General features: G+C 43.9%; 1 protein-coding gene across 2 annotated transcripts in view; it reads left to right on the top strand.

Annotated features, from left to right (window-relative positions):
- Positions 1 to 16,661, top strand: part of LOC120812213 (N-terminal EF-hand calcium-binding protein 2-like) — a 112,039-nt gene that overhangs the window by 32,911 nt on the left and 62,467 nt on the right. For both annotated transcript variants that reach the window (XM_040168025.2, XM_040168024.2), the window contains exons 3-5: positions 994 to 1,102; positions 3,057 to 3,082; positions 3,316 to 3,413. In XM_040168025.2, the coding sequence (XP_040023959.1) occupies positions 994 to 1,102; positions 3,057 to 3,082; positions 3,316 to 3,413 (233 nt within the window). The remainder of the gene's footprint in view (positions 1 to 993; positions 1,103 to 3,056; positions 3,083 to 3,315; positions 3,414 to 16,661) is intronic.

The following is a 16,661-nucleotide window of genomic DNA, read 5'->3' as shown; positions in this document are numbered from 1 at the left end:
GGACTCGTTGTGTTTTAACCTCTCAGTGATGTTGAATGTAGAGTGTATGTAGTGTTGGATGTGTGTTGGATGCGATCAAAGGCGCAAACAGAGAAATGTCAACCAGAGATTATGAAGCATTAACTTCTTTCTCCTCAAGTGAAAAAAGAAAAAAAATCAAGGACTCATTTTACAGTGGAAGGAAGCAGAAATCAACACACCAGAGATGGACTTTCTTCTACCACATTGAGGGAGTGAAGCATCCTGGGAACACAGGCTTGCAGCGCTGCAAACGACATAACACAAGCATAAATCCGGCATTATTCTGAGAGCTTGTTGGTTATCGATGCTTCTCCCTAAGGCCTGTGAACATAATCGCAAAGTGCAGAGACAGACAGACAGCAGGGGTACGGCTTAAGGTTCGCAGCAGACTGCAGCGCATGCCGGATTGATTTCACAGCCGCTTCAGAAAGCGGCGAAAGCTGGGAACCCACTGAGCGTTTGTGCATGTGTGTGTGTGTCTGAGGACCTGGTACTGAAAACCCGACATGTTAAAAAGTAAAAAAACATCACAATCATCACTACAAACCCTAGCTACATAAAAGATGGATTTCTTTTAAATAGTCACATCAACTGACTTTCTGCTCCACAGAAGAGTGCAAGGTCACAAACCAGGAACATTTCTGTGTATCTGAGGTATGCAACTCATACAATAAAAGGGTAAATGGTATGAGATGCGAATCAATACCAAGGCCACACAAGCTTAAAGAGTTCTCAAATGTAAAGGCTTGAAATAGATTAAATAGCATGTGAGAAGAAGCTTTGCGTCACGTGTTCTCACAGTTCGCTTGAGGCATTTTGTCACTGTAAAGACTGAGACACATGTACTGGCAATATACCCACATCAATATTGACTAACCTGGTATTTTTGGCAAACAGAAAAGGTTGCTTCCTCCTGCATTGTTTTTCACAATTATTTGTGTGTGTGTTCGTGCGTGTCTTACTCTCCTGCAGATGATGGGAAGCTTTCTCTGGATGAGTTCCAGGCTTTCTTCTCCAATGGCACTCTGAACGAGGAAGAACTGGAGAAGCTGTTTCACACCATCGACTCTGATAACACCAGGTCAGCACTCCTACGCCACTTCTGTGTGTGTGTGTGTGTGCAGTCGGTTGGGTGCACGACAGGCGGTTGTGTATAGCCGCATGAAATAAACGTGCATACTGATTGTGCACTTTTTCACGCGTGTCGAGGTGTTTTATGTGTGTCTTTTGTTTTTGATCACATCTCCCTTTCAATTATGAAAAAGAGGAGAGACCTGCTGAACACTCTCAGTAGTGTGTGTGTGTGTGTTTGTGTGTGTGAGTCAAACTTACTTAATTGGTCCCGCAGCCAGTAAATGTCACATTCTGTTCTCAAAGCCCTTTTTGCAAAGAACGTCAGGCAAACGTTCTCTACAGTAGCTGACCATTTTGATAGGAAACAGACATTTTCAAAAAAAAATCCCCATGGAGAGAATATATAATCCTTAAGAGAGTGAAAACATCCTTTCTCTCACCATCTGCTCACATGCAAGTCATCCCGATTCTCCAGGAAGTTAACCTCCCTGTCATAGGTACCACTGGTCCTCAGGATGCTGCCTTTTAATTGGCTTCCATTACATCAATTTATTGGCCCCTTTTATAACCAGCTAGCCAATCGGCTCACCAAGCCTGCAATCAGGAGAAGTGTGCTGACACGGTGGGAGATGGTAATGAAAAGAGTCACTCTGTTCATTCCCACCGTGGCAACCTGCAGGAACTGGAAACGCAAATGAAGCCGAGCAGGACAGCAGCGGATCCTTTGGGCCTATTTGTCCGTTTTTTAAATTGGGAAAGCAAGTTGTCCGTCATCCAGCAGATGGTTATGAATCTTCTCCACCGCAGAGCACGCAGGCAGAGAAGTTCCTTCTCCTTTACAGTGGAGCCTCAGCGTTATCATGTAGCAGCAGATTAGGTTATTGATCGGGCAGAGAAAAAGATGATGTGAGGGCCTAAGCGTTTCCTGTTGAAGCAGGAAGTTGATGTATGGAGAGGAGGGCCGGGGCGGGCAGAGACGAAGCACTGTCCTGCTTCCAGTCTTTAGTCCATCTGTCTCTGTCACTGTCTGTGGTTTTCTTCCCGTCTGCAGCTCTGTCTTCGTTTGCGTGGACTTTTCTCCGGCTCTCCTTCGTTTCTATCCTCAACCTTTATCCCTTTGTGGCTTCAAAACCTCCCTTTACATCTGTATTCTTATGTGTGGAATTCTAAAGACTAATGAGTTGAGGGATCTTGAATCTGACCAGTTCCCCAATAAGGACTCGTATATCTTTGCTCAACAAAGGCTTGTTTCCTATTGTCCGCATCTTGCACCGTTTCACAGCGGTGCAAGATGCCGTTCCGAAGAACTCTGCAGGTGTGACGTTGAGAAATAAAGGTTAAGTATAGGTTTTCCGGCAAAGCCTGTTGAAGTAGAGGCCTGGTAAAAGGGCAAGGACGCCCTCCCCCCTCCAGGTTGATCTGGCTTCGTGGCACGATGGTTATTAGTTACTGGTTTGCTTCTAATTTGGATAATGGCCTTTGATTCATGTCGCAAATATCATTGGAAAGTTATTCTTCAACATCATTCACGGTATTGTTTTAACATTCAAAGTCTTTCGTCCACTGTTTCCCATCATGAGTTACATCTCAAAGCGTCTTTGTCTTGTTCCTCTTGTTACTTCTTCTCCCCCTTTCTTTCTCCCCCTTCTTTCTCCCCCTTCTTTCTCTTTCTCTCTCCTGGCGAGTCTTCTGAACGTCAGTGAAGAACTCACTGCCTTGATGAAAGTGGATCTAGTCAAACTCCTGTCAGGGTCTTGTTAGATCGCTCCCCATCTGGCTCCACATCTGCGTATGTGTGTGTCTCTGTGTGAGTGTGTGTAAGGGGGACTTTGGGATTTGGGGACTGCATGCAAAGAGCTTTTCCTCTGTTTCTGACCATGCTCTTCTCTGCCCTTTTCCTCCCTTCTTACTTTCCTTCCTTCCTTCCCTATCTTCTGCTGCTCCTCTGTGGAATGTAATAGTAATGTTGACACAAAGGAACTCTGTGGTAAGTGGACACACACATAACAACACACACACACACTTCACAGCCACTTCCCTCATTTTGTGCTCATTTATTTAAAAAGTACTTATCAGATGAATGAGATTATTATTTGTTGAAATGTGTGATATTAATTCACACATATTGGGCCAACCACTGCAAATCATTTTGGGACAATAAAGTCACACACTCGCAAAGTTGTGTGAATCTTGAATTTGTGCGTGTATGTGTGTGCACAGACTACTTTGCCAAGCACATGGGGGACTATGAGGGAGTCCTAGCTTCACTGGAAACCCTCAACCTTTCTATCCTCAAAGCCATGGACTTCACCAAAAAGGTAAGAGTGTGTGACAGATTCACCTACTGAAGCAAACCTCCTCCAAAGTTCCAGCAAAACATTTTCTGGGGACAAATCATTATTCCGTGTCCAGTTGGTGAATGTCTGTCACTTTTCCTTTTCATTTTATTTGTGAATTTGCCTTTGCTTTATTTGTTTTTATTCATTCTAAGATGAATGTTATGCTTGCGGCGATAACCGTTGGTGTGCTAGATCTCACTTCTGTAGAACAAGCTCAGGTCGCTGCATCACTGATGAATTTGCAGCTCCCCTCATGGCTGTGGAGCTTTCTAGCGACTTTCAGCACTCTGTTGACGTTTAATTTAACTCAACGTTTAATGAATCGGTTCCCTCTAATGGCATTTATCATCACTGTTGTCAGTGACAAAGCTGTAGGTAACTCATTATTCTTTGCCAGGCGGCCGGCAACTTGCTGGGTGTACATAGTGGAGCAGATGCGATGACACAGCACGTCAGGGTTTTAAAACGGGTTTTCGCTGCAGCCAAAATCAGTGATTGCAGTTTTAAGATCTTTTAAGAGCATATTGATTTAGGGATGCAACTAACGATTATTTTAAAAATCTATCTAATCTAAAATCTAAAGTGGTCGATTATTTAAAAAAACAGCATTAAAAAGCTTTCACTTATTCTAAAACAATACTTCAAATTCGCATTGCAAAAATACTTACAGTATTTACAGTACACCTTGCTCCTTGAACATAATAATAATTTATAAAATATAAAGAAAATACAAATCAGAAAATTTAACAGGACACACCCATGTTCACTTGAAGCTTATTCATTAAATCCATTGTAGTGCACCACATATATTTACAGCTACAAAATAACCAAGTGCTCTGATGAATTTAAAATGGCATTTGTAAATAAATGCATTGGAGGCTTCATTGTTAATTGTCCATTGTTAATGTATCACCGTGTGTCTCCCACAGGCATAACAAGTATATGCGCAAGTGCACTAGACTACTGTATATGACACCATTAAAAAGTACAACACACACAAAAATATTTGTCAACAATAACCGGTATGGAGAAAAAGCACGAAATATAAGACAAAGATTGAAAAATGAATGGTCCAAAAAGGGCGAGTAAATAAAAACGTGCCTTTAGTCTTGCTAACTGCTGTACTGCTGTTATTAGCAAGCTAACGCTAGCTTGATCAGCTGGATGACGAGTAAACAGCAGTTACGTTCCTCACGCCAAAACAGGACGACGTGGTGCTTCCGTGCCACGTTACGTTGACTTTGCATATATTGTTCTCTAGAGAACACTTTTCTGTTATTCTAGTTAATCAGCTGTTATTCTAGATAACAGCTGCTTCAATCTGTCGAGAGTCTCTCTTGTTATATTGCTGTTTCTAAATCATTGTCTTCTTACTCTCATCCATGATGTCCTTTCCTTGGTAACACACACACACACACAATGTGTTGTCTTTGGGACTTTGATATCCTTACATTGTCTGTTGTGGGCAGTGTGGAGAAAACAAAAAACAACAACTGATCACAGAACTTGCTGACGAGTCGAATATCGATGAAGGTGTTTCACATTTCACGGCTATGAAAGATTTTACTGCAAAGAGAGAGAGGGGATCGTGGGGGAGAAAGGGAGGGAGAGAAAGAGCTAAGCTAAACTGTCTTTGTTTAAAAAAAGGAACCCACAAACATTTTAGAGCTTTCAGTCAAAACATCTTTTAGATTGCTCTTATGTTCACTATTTTGTCTCCAGCTCTGCCGTTTCGTCATTGTGATTGATTTGTAGGGAAGCCGAGGTAAATAAATCTTCGTACTGGTTAACAAACTATCACACCGTTTATCAAGAAAAACATGTTGTTTGATGATGGTATAGGTGTCTGTGAAATATCTGTAGATCAACGTAGTCTGAACCAAGATGGCAAACCCGTCACTGCTTCCAGGATGTCAACGGTCGCGCAATCCAGCCTCCATCCTTCCATGCGCTCTTTCACAATAACATCCCTATAAATACACTGTAAACTGCATCGCGGCTTAGCAGAAGAAAATTCCCCAGAGTCTTATGCAAAGAGGCTATTCAACACAATAGCTTACATCATGAACAACACTAGTGATTAGAGTTTGGTTTAAATCCAAAATGTGTAACCAAATAGGAGCTTTTTCTTTGAGCTTTGAGCTTTGACACAACCCCGGTTAGTCAACTCTAGTCCACTGTAGTATCCATATTCCGAAGTATTTATAGAACACTTTTTTATAAATCACAGTTTTTTTTATTTTACAAAAGCTTATGTATTTTCTCTGATACATAAAAAGGAACCGAATGTGGTTGATTTGTATACTACCTCCGTCTAGCACCGACTGCTCTGACACCCACCACTGGAGCTGTCAATGTGCTAAGTGGATCTGCAGTAGCTCTGCATGGAGCAACCGTTAGCTCATTCTTTCCAACGGAGCCGGTCTTTCAGTGAGTGAGGTTTTAGAATCCTGTCCTGATAAGCCTTTAAACCAGAGGTGTCAAACTCATTTTAGGTAAGTGGCCACGATCTGCCCACTTTGATATTGTGTCTTTCTGTAATTCTCACACTAGCAGAGTCCCCAGGCAGGCCAAGCTGGACCCCCCGGCGGCCAAATCCTTTATCTTTTTCCTCCTCTTTGTCTTCACCTACTGTCTTTCTCTACTGTACAGCTGGTTTCGTTATTCAACCCCCCGTCCTTATGTTTTGCAGCCCTCCCCGTCTTTTTTCTCCTACCCCATCCTGCCTTGTTCAAATAAGGAAAATAAACCCTTAGTCTATACAACAAGATTCAGAAAGTATGTACAATGTAAAGCTTGAGAGAACTGACACAGGTGTGAGGAGGTGGAGTGGGCAGAGCTAAAAGACAGAGCGTGATATTAGCTTGAGCAGAAGGCCGGAGCCGTGGCCTTTCAGAGCCCAGTGAGAATTGATTAGCTCCCCTTTCATTTAAATACATAGAGAGGAAGACTGAGTGGGATAGGTGGGCAGACTCTGTACTGTGCTCTTAATTACAGTACTGCACAGAAGTGTGTGTGTCTGGGTGGGTGAGGGGTTGTTCTTTAAAGCTTGGCTGGTACCCAGGGGGGCGGCACGGTGGCGTGGTGGTTAGCACTGTCGCCTCACAGCAAGAAGGTCCTGGGTTCGATTCCGCCCAGTGGCCTTTCTGTGTGGAGTCTGCATGTTCTCCCCGTGTCTGCGTGGGTTCTCTCCGGGTTCTCCGGCTTCCTCCCACAGTCCAAAGACATGCTCTGGGGATCAGGTTAATTGGGGACTTTAAATTGCCCGTAGTTGTGTGAATGTGAGTGTGAATGGTTGTGTGTCTCTGTATTGCCCTGCGATTGGCTGGCGACCAATCCAGGATGTACCCTGTCTATCGCCCGAAGTTGGCTGGGATGGACTCCAGCCCCCCCGCGACCCTGTGTGCAGGATAAGCGGTTTGACAATGGATGGATGGATGGATGGATGGTACCCAGGGGCAAAGATGAAAAGGGTCTCCAGATAATTAAAATTAAATTTATACGCCAGCAGTATTGGCTCTGTCAGGGTTCAGAAGCCTTGCCAAAACCTTTTCATTTCATTCATATACAATTACAGACTCTACTGGATTGTAACATATTACAGGCTTCGTACGGTCATGAAAATTAGATTAGCTTAGATTAGATTCAACTTTATTGTCATTGCACAGGGTACCAGTACTGAGCCAATGAAATGCAGTGGAGACGCTGAGCTGAGCCTCGCGTTGTTCACGCGCCGTCATCTTGGTTATTAACCAAAGAAAAACCTGGAAAAGTCACAGAATTTTAAAATGGTAATTTCCAGGCCTGTAAAAGTCATGGAAAAAAGTAAAATCATATCATAGAAATTTGTTATATTGATATGTTCATGTGGTTCTTTGAAGATACGTTTGAAATAATTCATATGGTTTTAAAGAAAGACGCTCAAAATACAAGCAGGACGCTCTCATACTCGCAGCGCAAATTATTTGCAGACTGCAGATACGTGACTTCATTTTCTTAGTGAAGGACAGGACAATCAATCAAGGCGTCAGAATTTACTTTAACACGTTAATCGAGGAGCGGTGGGCGGTCAGACCTGCTTGTATTGCGTGTGTTGAGATGGAGTCATAGTTATAACTTTATAACAACCATGAAAAACCCACAACAAAGACTCTTTAATAGGGTAAAACACCACATCACAACAGCTTGTGACACATAAACAATTTGTAACACTAATAATTGTACATTTATAAAAATGACCCTGCTGACCTGCATGCTGGGTACAGCTCACAACAAGAAGTAACTCTGTTGCTACATGAAAACAAGGAAAAGAGCGATACAGGAGGAACAGTGAGAGACCAGAGATGCACAACGTGTGCCCAAGAGACGAGCTGAGTCCGTTTGGAGGGTCTTTGGTTTTGGAAAATCCGATAAGTTACGTTAGATCACAAAACGATTCATTGCAAAGTCTGTCTGTAGTGTACAATACACTGTCAAGCCTCCGGTGGCAACACTAGCAGCCATAACCAGCTAACACGCTAACAAGCTAACTCTCCGGCCAGTCGGCCGGCGAGCGCCGAACAGCTCTTCGGGTAGCCGGCGGTCCTTTCCGGGTCAATGAATTAATGGGTTTACTGAAAAACCAAGTGGAATTGTAAGTTTGACTACTTTAAATTTGAATGGACTGATGTTGGACAGAAACGAAGCCAGAGATAATTTGTAAGAAAGTTTGTTGCCTTTATCTACTCACTGGAAACAATGTTCAAACCGTGTCTCTCTGTAGCATCCCTCAAGAGTCTTACTGGTAACGATGAAGACAGGAGGCAGGACATTTTGGGGACAGTTGCCTTGGAGACGGTTGAGTTGATGTCGGTCTACCTTGAACCAGCTTGTTAAGACATCGCTCAGCTCTCCGTCAATTGTTTGCAAGCAGGTCCCACGCAGGGAGTGGGCACCCGGTGTGACCTGCAGGACTGACCGTGAGTTCCATTTGCCGTCTCCAACGTCTTTCGCAATATACTGAAAGTTCATTTGGCATAAACTCATTTCCAGGAGCAAGGCCTAATTTTTTGAACCAGATCAAAGATGATGGTCCAACGGTTACGTGTCGCGAAGAAAAGGGAACTTCAATGGCTTTTTTGAGAATCCCCCCCTAAATGTCATGATTTACACAACGTTGACTAATATGTATGTTACGACCCCCTGGATGGTCTAGGGGTGCGGGGACCATAAACATATAGGCAGAACCTGGTCGGGTGTAAAAGGGTAGTATTTATTGGCAACCAGAGGTAAACAGGCACGTAACAACAAACAAAAGGAGGGTGGATGAGGGTGCTGTGAAAAGACAAACTAAGTAAAATAAAAGAGATTCCCAAAAGGAGGACTATGCCTGAATATACGTTAAAACAAACAGTAGGCGCTTACCAGAAAAAAACACAAAGAGCACAGCACCCACTACACCTATGAAGCTAACAAACACAGAACTACGTGTGGTGAAATCAGTATAGACTCTGGCCCTAACTCACCCCCTTTTGTCAGCTCCGTGCTGGCAAAAACACACAGAACCAAAGCACAGTACTCTACCCAGGTGCACTCAATTACAACCACAGAAGGCACACAAGTCCACTGGCCAAGACAAGCTGCCTCGAGCCACTGGTGGGCTCTCCTTAAGTGCTGGAGGTAAGGCTGCGATGGTGACCTGCCATTGGGCGCGCTGGGACAGGGTGGACCAATGGGTGGAGCTGGAGTGAACCTGTGGGGCTCCACCGAAACCAGGAAGTAGGCGGGGCTTCAGTCCACAGGGCCACACAACCTACTTGGTACAGACAAGACAGAAATACAGACCACGGTGACAGCCGTAACAATGTAATGCATGGAGATCACAAGTTGAAAACCCGTGGTTCAACTAACTCCATTTGCTGTGTGTGAAAGCTGTTCATGGCACTATTAGAATCTGAAAGGTGTCCAGAAAACTATTTTAATTGGCTCAGGTGGAGATTGTCACGGCTCCTCCTCGGCCTTGCAGGGGCGGTTCCTCCTGCAGGCAGAGGAGGGTCTTTAGCGATTGGAGCCACCTGGGCTCTAGGTATAAGAAGGCCTCTAACCACTTCTCTCTTGCTCTCTGCTCCTCCAGGTATGATCCTGTTTTGTTTGTTCCTTTGAAGGTTTTACGTTGTTCACACTCAGTCATGTTTACACATACAGATTCACTCAACCATGCACCTTACATACACCTTACACTATGACATTCGCACACCTCATTCCTTTTCTTTGTTTAAAGTTACTAGTTTTTGATTTATAATAAACTCTTCTTTTGATTGGCCTATACTGGGTGTTTGTGTCCCCTCATTCTTGCCACAGGCTATGAGCCGGCCTGTGACAAATGGGGGCTCGTCCTTAAGTTAAAGTTAATTATACTTTAGTCGTTAGTATTTGAGTACTCTAATAGTTTGCCTTATTTGGTTAAGGTTTTGTCTAGATTGTTTTGGCTTTGTCATTGATTATATTTGTTTACTTGAAGTTTGGTTCATGTTGATTATTGTTTTGTAGTTGACTTGGGTTAATCATGTTAGGTTAGATTGCCAAACTTTTTGTTTGAGGGGATGCTTTAGTTTGGCCAATATTGTTGGAGAGAGCATTGAGAGCCAGGTCTTCCTTTTGTTTGGTTAGCTTTATAGTTTGAGTTCACAATTCACTCTGCTTTTTCTGGGGTTTTGTTCAGATGGGAGTCCTCTCCTTTTGAGGCTTATCAGCGAGTATCAATAGGAGGCTCGTGGTGTTTTTGTTTTAGGTGGCAGTGAACGTGGGTAGAGCTTCCCTTGTTTCCTTTTCCCCTACATCGGCTCGGGAGCACCTCCGTGGATGTGGGGGGGCAGCCAGCTTCTGGTTGTCTTTCCACTCTGCTGGTTTTGTGTGCATAAAAACCCACCACATGTGACTGCACGAAGACTAGGGGCCAGTTAGTTAGTTTTTTTTGGAGAATAGTGGGGTGTGGCTCCTGTCCTTAAACCCAGACTGGCAGTAGGTGAATTGTGTACATTTTTTTTTTTTTTTCCCTCAGAGTTGGTAATAGTTGTATTGGTTGAGGAAAATGGCTTCTATTCTAAGTGGTTTTGTTCAAACTCCTTCAGAGGTAGCTTTGGAATTGTGTACTAAGGAGCAGTTAATTGAAATTGCTGACCATTATAAGATTGAGATTGATGATGGAAAACTTAAAGAGTCTGTCAAAGCTAGATTAAAGCAGGGTCTTAGAGAAATAGGTGTTCTTTGGGGTCACTCTGTTAGTGAGGGTGCAAGTTTTCAGTCTAGCCCTTCATTAACTTTTGAGCAGCAGCGGGAGCTGTTGCAAATGCAGTTAGAGATTGCAGGAACGAACGTCCTGTTTTGGCGCACGATTGCGGAATGTCAATAGACCAGAAGGAGTACAACAGTTTGACGTTTCACAGAATCTTCGTTTGTTGCCTAAATTTGATGAGTCAGATCCAGACACATACTTTACGCTATTTGATCGTATTGCAGAAGCTAGAGCTTGGTCAGATCTGGACATGACTATGTTGTTGCAATGTGCACTTACAGGTAAGGCACGTGAGGCTTTTTCAGCACTGAGTGTAGCTGACAGTAACGTTTATGCTAAAGTTAAATCAGCAGTTCTGAAGGTCTACGAGCTCGTACCAGAGGCATATCGTCAACGTTTTCGTTACAGGAAGAAACAAGATTCGCAGACTTATTCTGAATTTGTTCGTGATTTGACTTCTGCATTTAATCGTTGGTGTACAGCTTCTGAAGCTAGTACTTTTGAGGATCTGTCTAACTTGATCGTGTTAGAACAGTTCAAAAACTCTGTATCTGACCAGGTTGCTACATACATTAATGAGCGAAAAGTTAAGTCGCCAAGTGATGCAGCAGTCCTTGCAGATGAGCACAGGTTAACCCATAAAAGCCATTTTGAGTCAAATAGTGATATGCACTTTAAAAACTTTACTCCTAGGAATAGTAAGTCATCTTTTTCTGGAGCTTCGTTCCAAAGGCCACAGAAGTTTGGTTTTGGGGGACCTAAAGCACCATTAAAAGATAATACCTGTCGCTACTGTTTAGTTCAAGGACATTGGAAGAAAGATTGTCCGTTACTTAGATCAAAGAAGTTAGCTCAAGCTAAACCGGCTGTGATGGCCGTTTCTGGTACAGCCTCTGACCATCAGGGTGAGTTTTTTCAGCCAAAAGTTGAGTTTGGTTCTCAATCTCACCAAGGTGACTTTTCAGCTTTTGTTTCGGATGGTGTGGTGTCGCTGGTAGATGGCAACCACAATGTTCCAATTAGGATCTTGAGAGACACTGGAGCTTTGGATTCTTTTATTTTGGAGTCCATTTTGCCTTTCTCTAAGGTGTCTGATACTGGCAGTTGTGTAATGGTACGTGGCATGGGTTTAGTTCCATTCTCTTCCCCTTTACATGTAGTAACTCTAAAATGTGGTCTGGTAGCGGGTGATGTAGCGGTTGGGGTTAGAACCCAGTTGCCAGTAGAGGGAATACACATGATTCTGGGGAATGACTTGGCAGGTAGTAAGGTGTGGGCGGATGGCAAAATAAACATCTTTAAGAAGCAACCTTCAGTGCCCCCTGCAAAGGTATCTCCAGAATACAGTTGTGTGTCTCCTGAGGTATTTCCAGGGTGTGCTGTTACCCGCTCTGCCGCACTCAAGAAGATTGAGAGTAAGCCGGAAAGTCTCAAGTTGCCAGTTAAACTCCAAACTGAACAGTTGACTAGTTCTAGAGAGTCATTGATAGCTGAGCAAAAGGCCGATACTACCTTAACTGATCTGTTTGATAGAGTTGTTCCTGAGGCAGCGGTGAGGAATAATGCTCAGTGCTATTTTCTTCTTGAGGGACTGTTGGTCAGGAAATGGGTTCCACACTCTGTTCAGGGTCTAGGCGAACCAGTTTTTCAGATAGTTGTACCTACTGTTTTGCGAAACAAAGTGTTGCAAACTTCACATGGTGAGGTGGCAGGTCACATGGGTGTTCGTAAAACTTATGATCGCATACTCAGGCATTTTTTCTGGCCTCGTTTAAAGCGAGCTGTAGCTCAGTTTATTAAAACTTGTCCTACGTGTCAGCGCACAAGCAAGCCAAACCAGGTTGTGAAGCCAGCTCCTTTGTATCCAATACCAGCCATAGGACAACCTTTTGAGCATCTTATTATCGATTGTGTTGGGCCTTTACCACGGTCTAAGTCAGATCATAACTACTTATTAACTGTTATGTGTCACGCAACGAGATATCCGGCAGCTTTTCCCTTGCGTACCATAACTTCAAAAGCAGTAGTTAAAGCATTAACTCAATTCATTTCTACATTTGGAATTCCAAAAATCATCCAGTCAGATCGGGGTTCTAACTTTACCTCCCATTTATTTGCTCAGGTTCTCAAACAGCTAAAAGTTAAACACAACAAGTCTACTGCGTTCCATGCCCAGAGTCAGGGAGCTTTGGAACGATTTCACCAAACTTTAAAATCTTTGCTTCGTTCGTACTGTACAGAACTGTCTGCAGATTGGGAGGAGGGGTTACCTTGGTTACTACTATCTGCTCGTGAGGTAGTACAGGAGAGCACAGGGTTCAGCCCAAATGATTTGGTGTTTGGTCATAAGGTACGGGGGCCTTTAGCAGTGCTGCAGGATGGTTGTTTGCCTGAAGAACCACCTCGGAACCTCATTGACTATGTAAATGGATTTAGGCTGAAGTTGGATATAGCTGGAGAACTGGCGAAAGAAAAGCTAAAATGTTCTCAAAAGAAAATGAAATTGAGATATGACCGACAGGCGGAGTTGCGTGAGTTTACTCCCGGTGATCGTGTACTTGCTCTTTTGCCTCTTGTAAGTTCACCTTTTCAGGCAAAATACTGTGGTCCTTTTACTGTGTTGCGCAAAGTGTCAGATTTGAACTATCTTATTGAAACTCCGGGGTATAGGAAGTCCTCTAAATTATGCCATGTGAACCTGTTAAAATGTTATCACTCCCGTGATCAAAGCAAAGTGGAGGGCACTCGAGTAGTGAAGTCAGCGTTGACTGCTGCTCCAGTCCCTGTATCTTGTGGCTTAAACTTTGTGGACGGGGGAGAGGAGGAGGTCATTAGGGTTTCTGATGAAGTCCTGCAGGGTCGGTTGAAAAACTCCCAGACTTTGCAAAACCTTGGGGTTTTGGTAGATCATTTAGATTTGGAGAAACGTGATGAATTGGTAACTCTAATTAGAAACTACAATGTTTTGTTTTCTGACACTCCATCACAAACCCATTTACTAGAGCATGACATAGACATCGGAGATGCGAAGCCTATCAAACAGAGATTTTACCGTGTACCTGAGGAGAAGAGACTAAAATTGGAAACAGAGGTACAGTATATGTTGGACAATGGTATTGCTGAGCCATGTTGTTCCGATTGGGCTTCCCCCTGTCTTCTTGTAAAAAAGTCTGATTCCACTTTCAGACCCTGCACTGATTATAGAAAAATTAACAATGTTACCAAAGCAGACCTTTACCCTCTTCCTAGGATGGAGGATTGTATTGATCAAGTTGGGTCTGCAAAGTTTGTTAGCAAATTTGATCTTTTAAAGGGATATTGGCAAGTGCCCCTTACCAAAAGGGCTGGTGAGATTGCTGCTTTTATAACACCATTTGGCTTATTCTCGTACACAGTGATGCCTTTCGGTTTGCGGAATGCTCCAGCCACCTTCCAACGGCTGATGAATCGTGTGGTCTCAGGTCTGGAAGGCTGTGCCGTATATTTGGATGACGTGGTCGTCTACTCTGACTCATGGGAGGAGCATATCTGCAGAGTGCAAGCCTTGTTTCAAAGACTGGTGTGGGCCAGGTTGACCATCAATTTGGCAAAGTGTGAGTTTGCCAAAGCTACAGTCACATACCTAGGCAAGGTGGTTGGTCAGGGTTTTGTTTGTCCCGTGGAAGCAAAAGTCCAGGCTGTGAAGCAGTTTCCACAGCCCTCTACAAAGAAGGAACTCATGCGCTTCCTGGGAATGGCGGGGTACTACCGTGCTTTCTGTAAAAACTTTTCGGTAGTAGTGTCCCCACTGACAAATTTGTTGAAGGCTAAAGCTGAATTCATCTGGTCCACCCACTGTCAAGAGGCATTTGATGCAGTTAAGGCTCTTCTGTGTTTGTCGCCTGTGTTGGCAGCGCCAAATTTCGAGAAACCTTTTAAATTACAGGTAGATGCCAGTCAAATCGGTGCTGGGGCTGTGCTTCTCCAGGAAAATGATGACCAAGTTGAGTGTCCAGTCAGTTTCTTCTCCCGGAAATTTAATAAGTATCAGCAGAACTATTCTGTGATTGAAAAGGAGGCTTTAGGTCTCATTTGGGCTCTACAGCACTTCGAGGTCTATGTTGGTTCCGGTTTGACCCCTTTAACTGTTTTCACTGACCACAACCCCCTCATTTTTTTGAAGTCCTTGCAAAATCCCAACCAGCGTTTAATGCGTTGGGCTTTGTTCCTGCAACCGTTCAACCTTGATATTAGACATATTAGTGGCAAGGATAATATCATTGCTGACGCTCTGTCCCGTGCTCCTGTAACCTAGTTGGTATGTTCTTTCTGTTGACCCCTACGGGTTGTCTGCGCCTCTTTTCTCTTAATTTACTCCCTAGGTACCAGGGCTGCAGAGTTTGAGGTATGGACAGTCAGGCGGGGGACACAGGGTGACTGTTAGGAGCCAGGACGGGTATTCTTTTTGTTGTATTTTGAGGGAACTGTTTGGATTGTTTTCAATGTGGGCCAAATTTTGGGGCTGAGGGTTGGACCCTCATCTTAAGGAGGGGGGTGTCACGGCTCCTCCTCGGCCTTGCAGGGGCGGTTCCTCCTGCAGGCAGAGGAGGGTCTTTAGCGATTGGAGCCACCTGGGCTCTAGGTATAAGAAGGCCTCTAACCACTTCTCTCTTGCTCTCTGCTCCTCCAGGTATGATCCTGTTTTGTTTGTTCCTTTGAAGGTTTTACGTTGTTCACACTCAGTCATGTTTACACATACAGATTCACTCAACCATGCACCTTACATACACCTTACACTATGACATTCGCACACCTCATTCCTTTTCTTTGGTTAAAGTTACTAGTTTTTGATTTATAATAAACTCTTCTTTTGATTGGCCTATACTGGGTGTTTGTGTCCCCTCATTCTTGCCACAGGCTATGAGCCGGCCTGTGACAAGATAAATAATGTCCGCTCCCATCATCTTCTCTACTTTCATCTCCGCTCTATTGTCTACACAAGCCCCGAGCCTCCTCACCTTCTCTTCTTCATGAAGATTAAGGGGAAGGGGACCACAGGTTAGGAGGAGGGTGGGTCTCAGTAACACAATAACCTGCGAGCAGCATGAGGAGAGCGAAGGTTCATGGACGAAGATTGATGAGGTAGATTGGAGAAGAGAAGAAAGGGAAGGAAGAGGAAGTGATGTCCGGGTTGGAGAGAGAAATAATAGAAAGGGAAAAGCAGCCAACAATAAGCATGAGGAGAGGCAATATGTTAGAGCAGAGTAAAGGCAAGAGAAAGAGGTGAGGGAGGTCAAAAACAAAGCTCCAAATTTGTCTCTGGTTCATTAAACACTTTCATCTCCATCAGTTAAACTGCTGTGAAACCAGCCAGTACTTTGACCTCACAACCCTTTTTCTCAGGATTGCAGAGTGTTTCTCATCGGCTCCTCTGATAAAAACAACAAGGGTATGTTGTACGCGCACACAGCTGACCCCTGTCTTCAAAGTGCAGCTTGACTTTGTGAGCTTCCAATCCAGCATATATGCAACTGCCTGTCTGACTGCTTCCTCAGTGTCTCTCCTACAACTGTTAATGATGTGGACATTTATAATTTGTGCTTGAGTGTGTATTTGGCGGTGTGAGAGAAACAGAACTGGCAGTGTGTGTGTTGTGTTGTCAACTGTGTTGACTGAGGAGGTAACACCCAAAGCATGAATAATGCAGAGGACTGTAAGAGAGAGAATGAGTAACTCCTCTTCCTCGAGCACCGTCGCTCCCTCCTCCCAACGCCATCCTCCTCCTTGCCTCGCCTGCCATTCGTTGTGTGTCTTCAGGCCAATGAGGCTGACATGATATCTGAAGAGAGTGTATGTTTGTGAATATGATTAATGGGCTCACTTTCTGTTGCCAAACAAACTCCGGCCCTCTGCCAGCTTTTAACCAGTTCTACCACTTAAATCTGCAATGAACCTGGAAATGTATCAGCCACCCT

Source organism: Gasterosteus aculeatus, chromosome Y (assembly GCF_964276395.1).
Source record: "Gasterosteus aculeatus chromosome Y, fGasAcu3.hap1.1, whole genome shotgun sequence".
Taxonomy (NCBI): domain Eukaryota; kingdom Metazoa; phylum Chordata; class Actinopteri; order Perciformes; family Gasterosteidae; genus Gasterosteus; species Gasterosteus aculeatus.
Note: the sequence above shows the minus strand (reverse complement) of the source record. Positions and strands in the feature narration are given on the sequence as shown.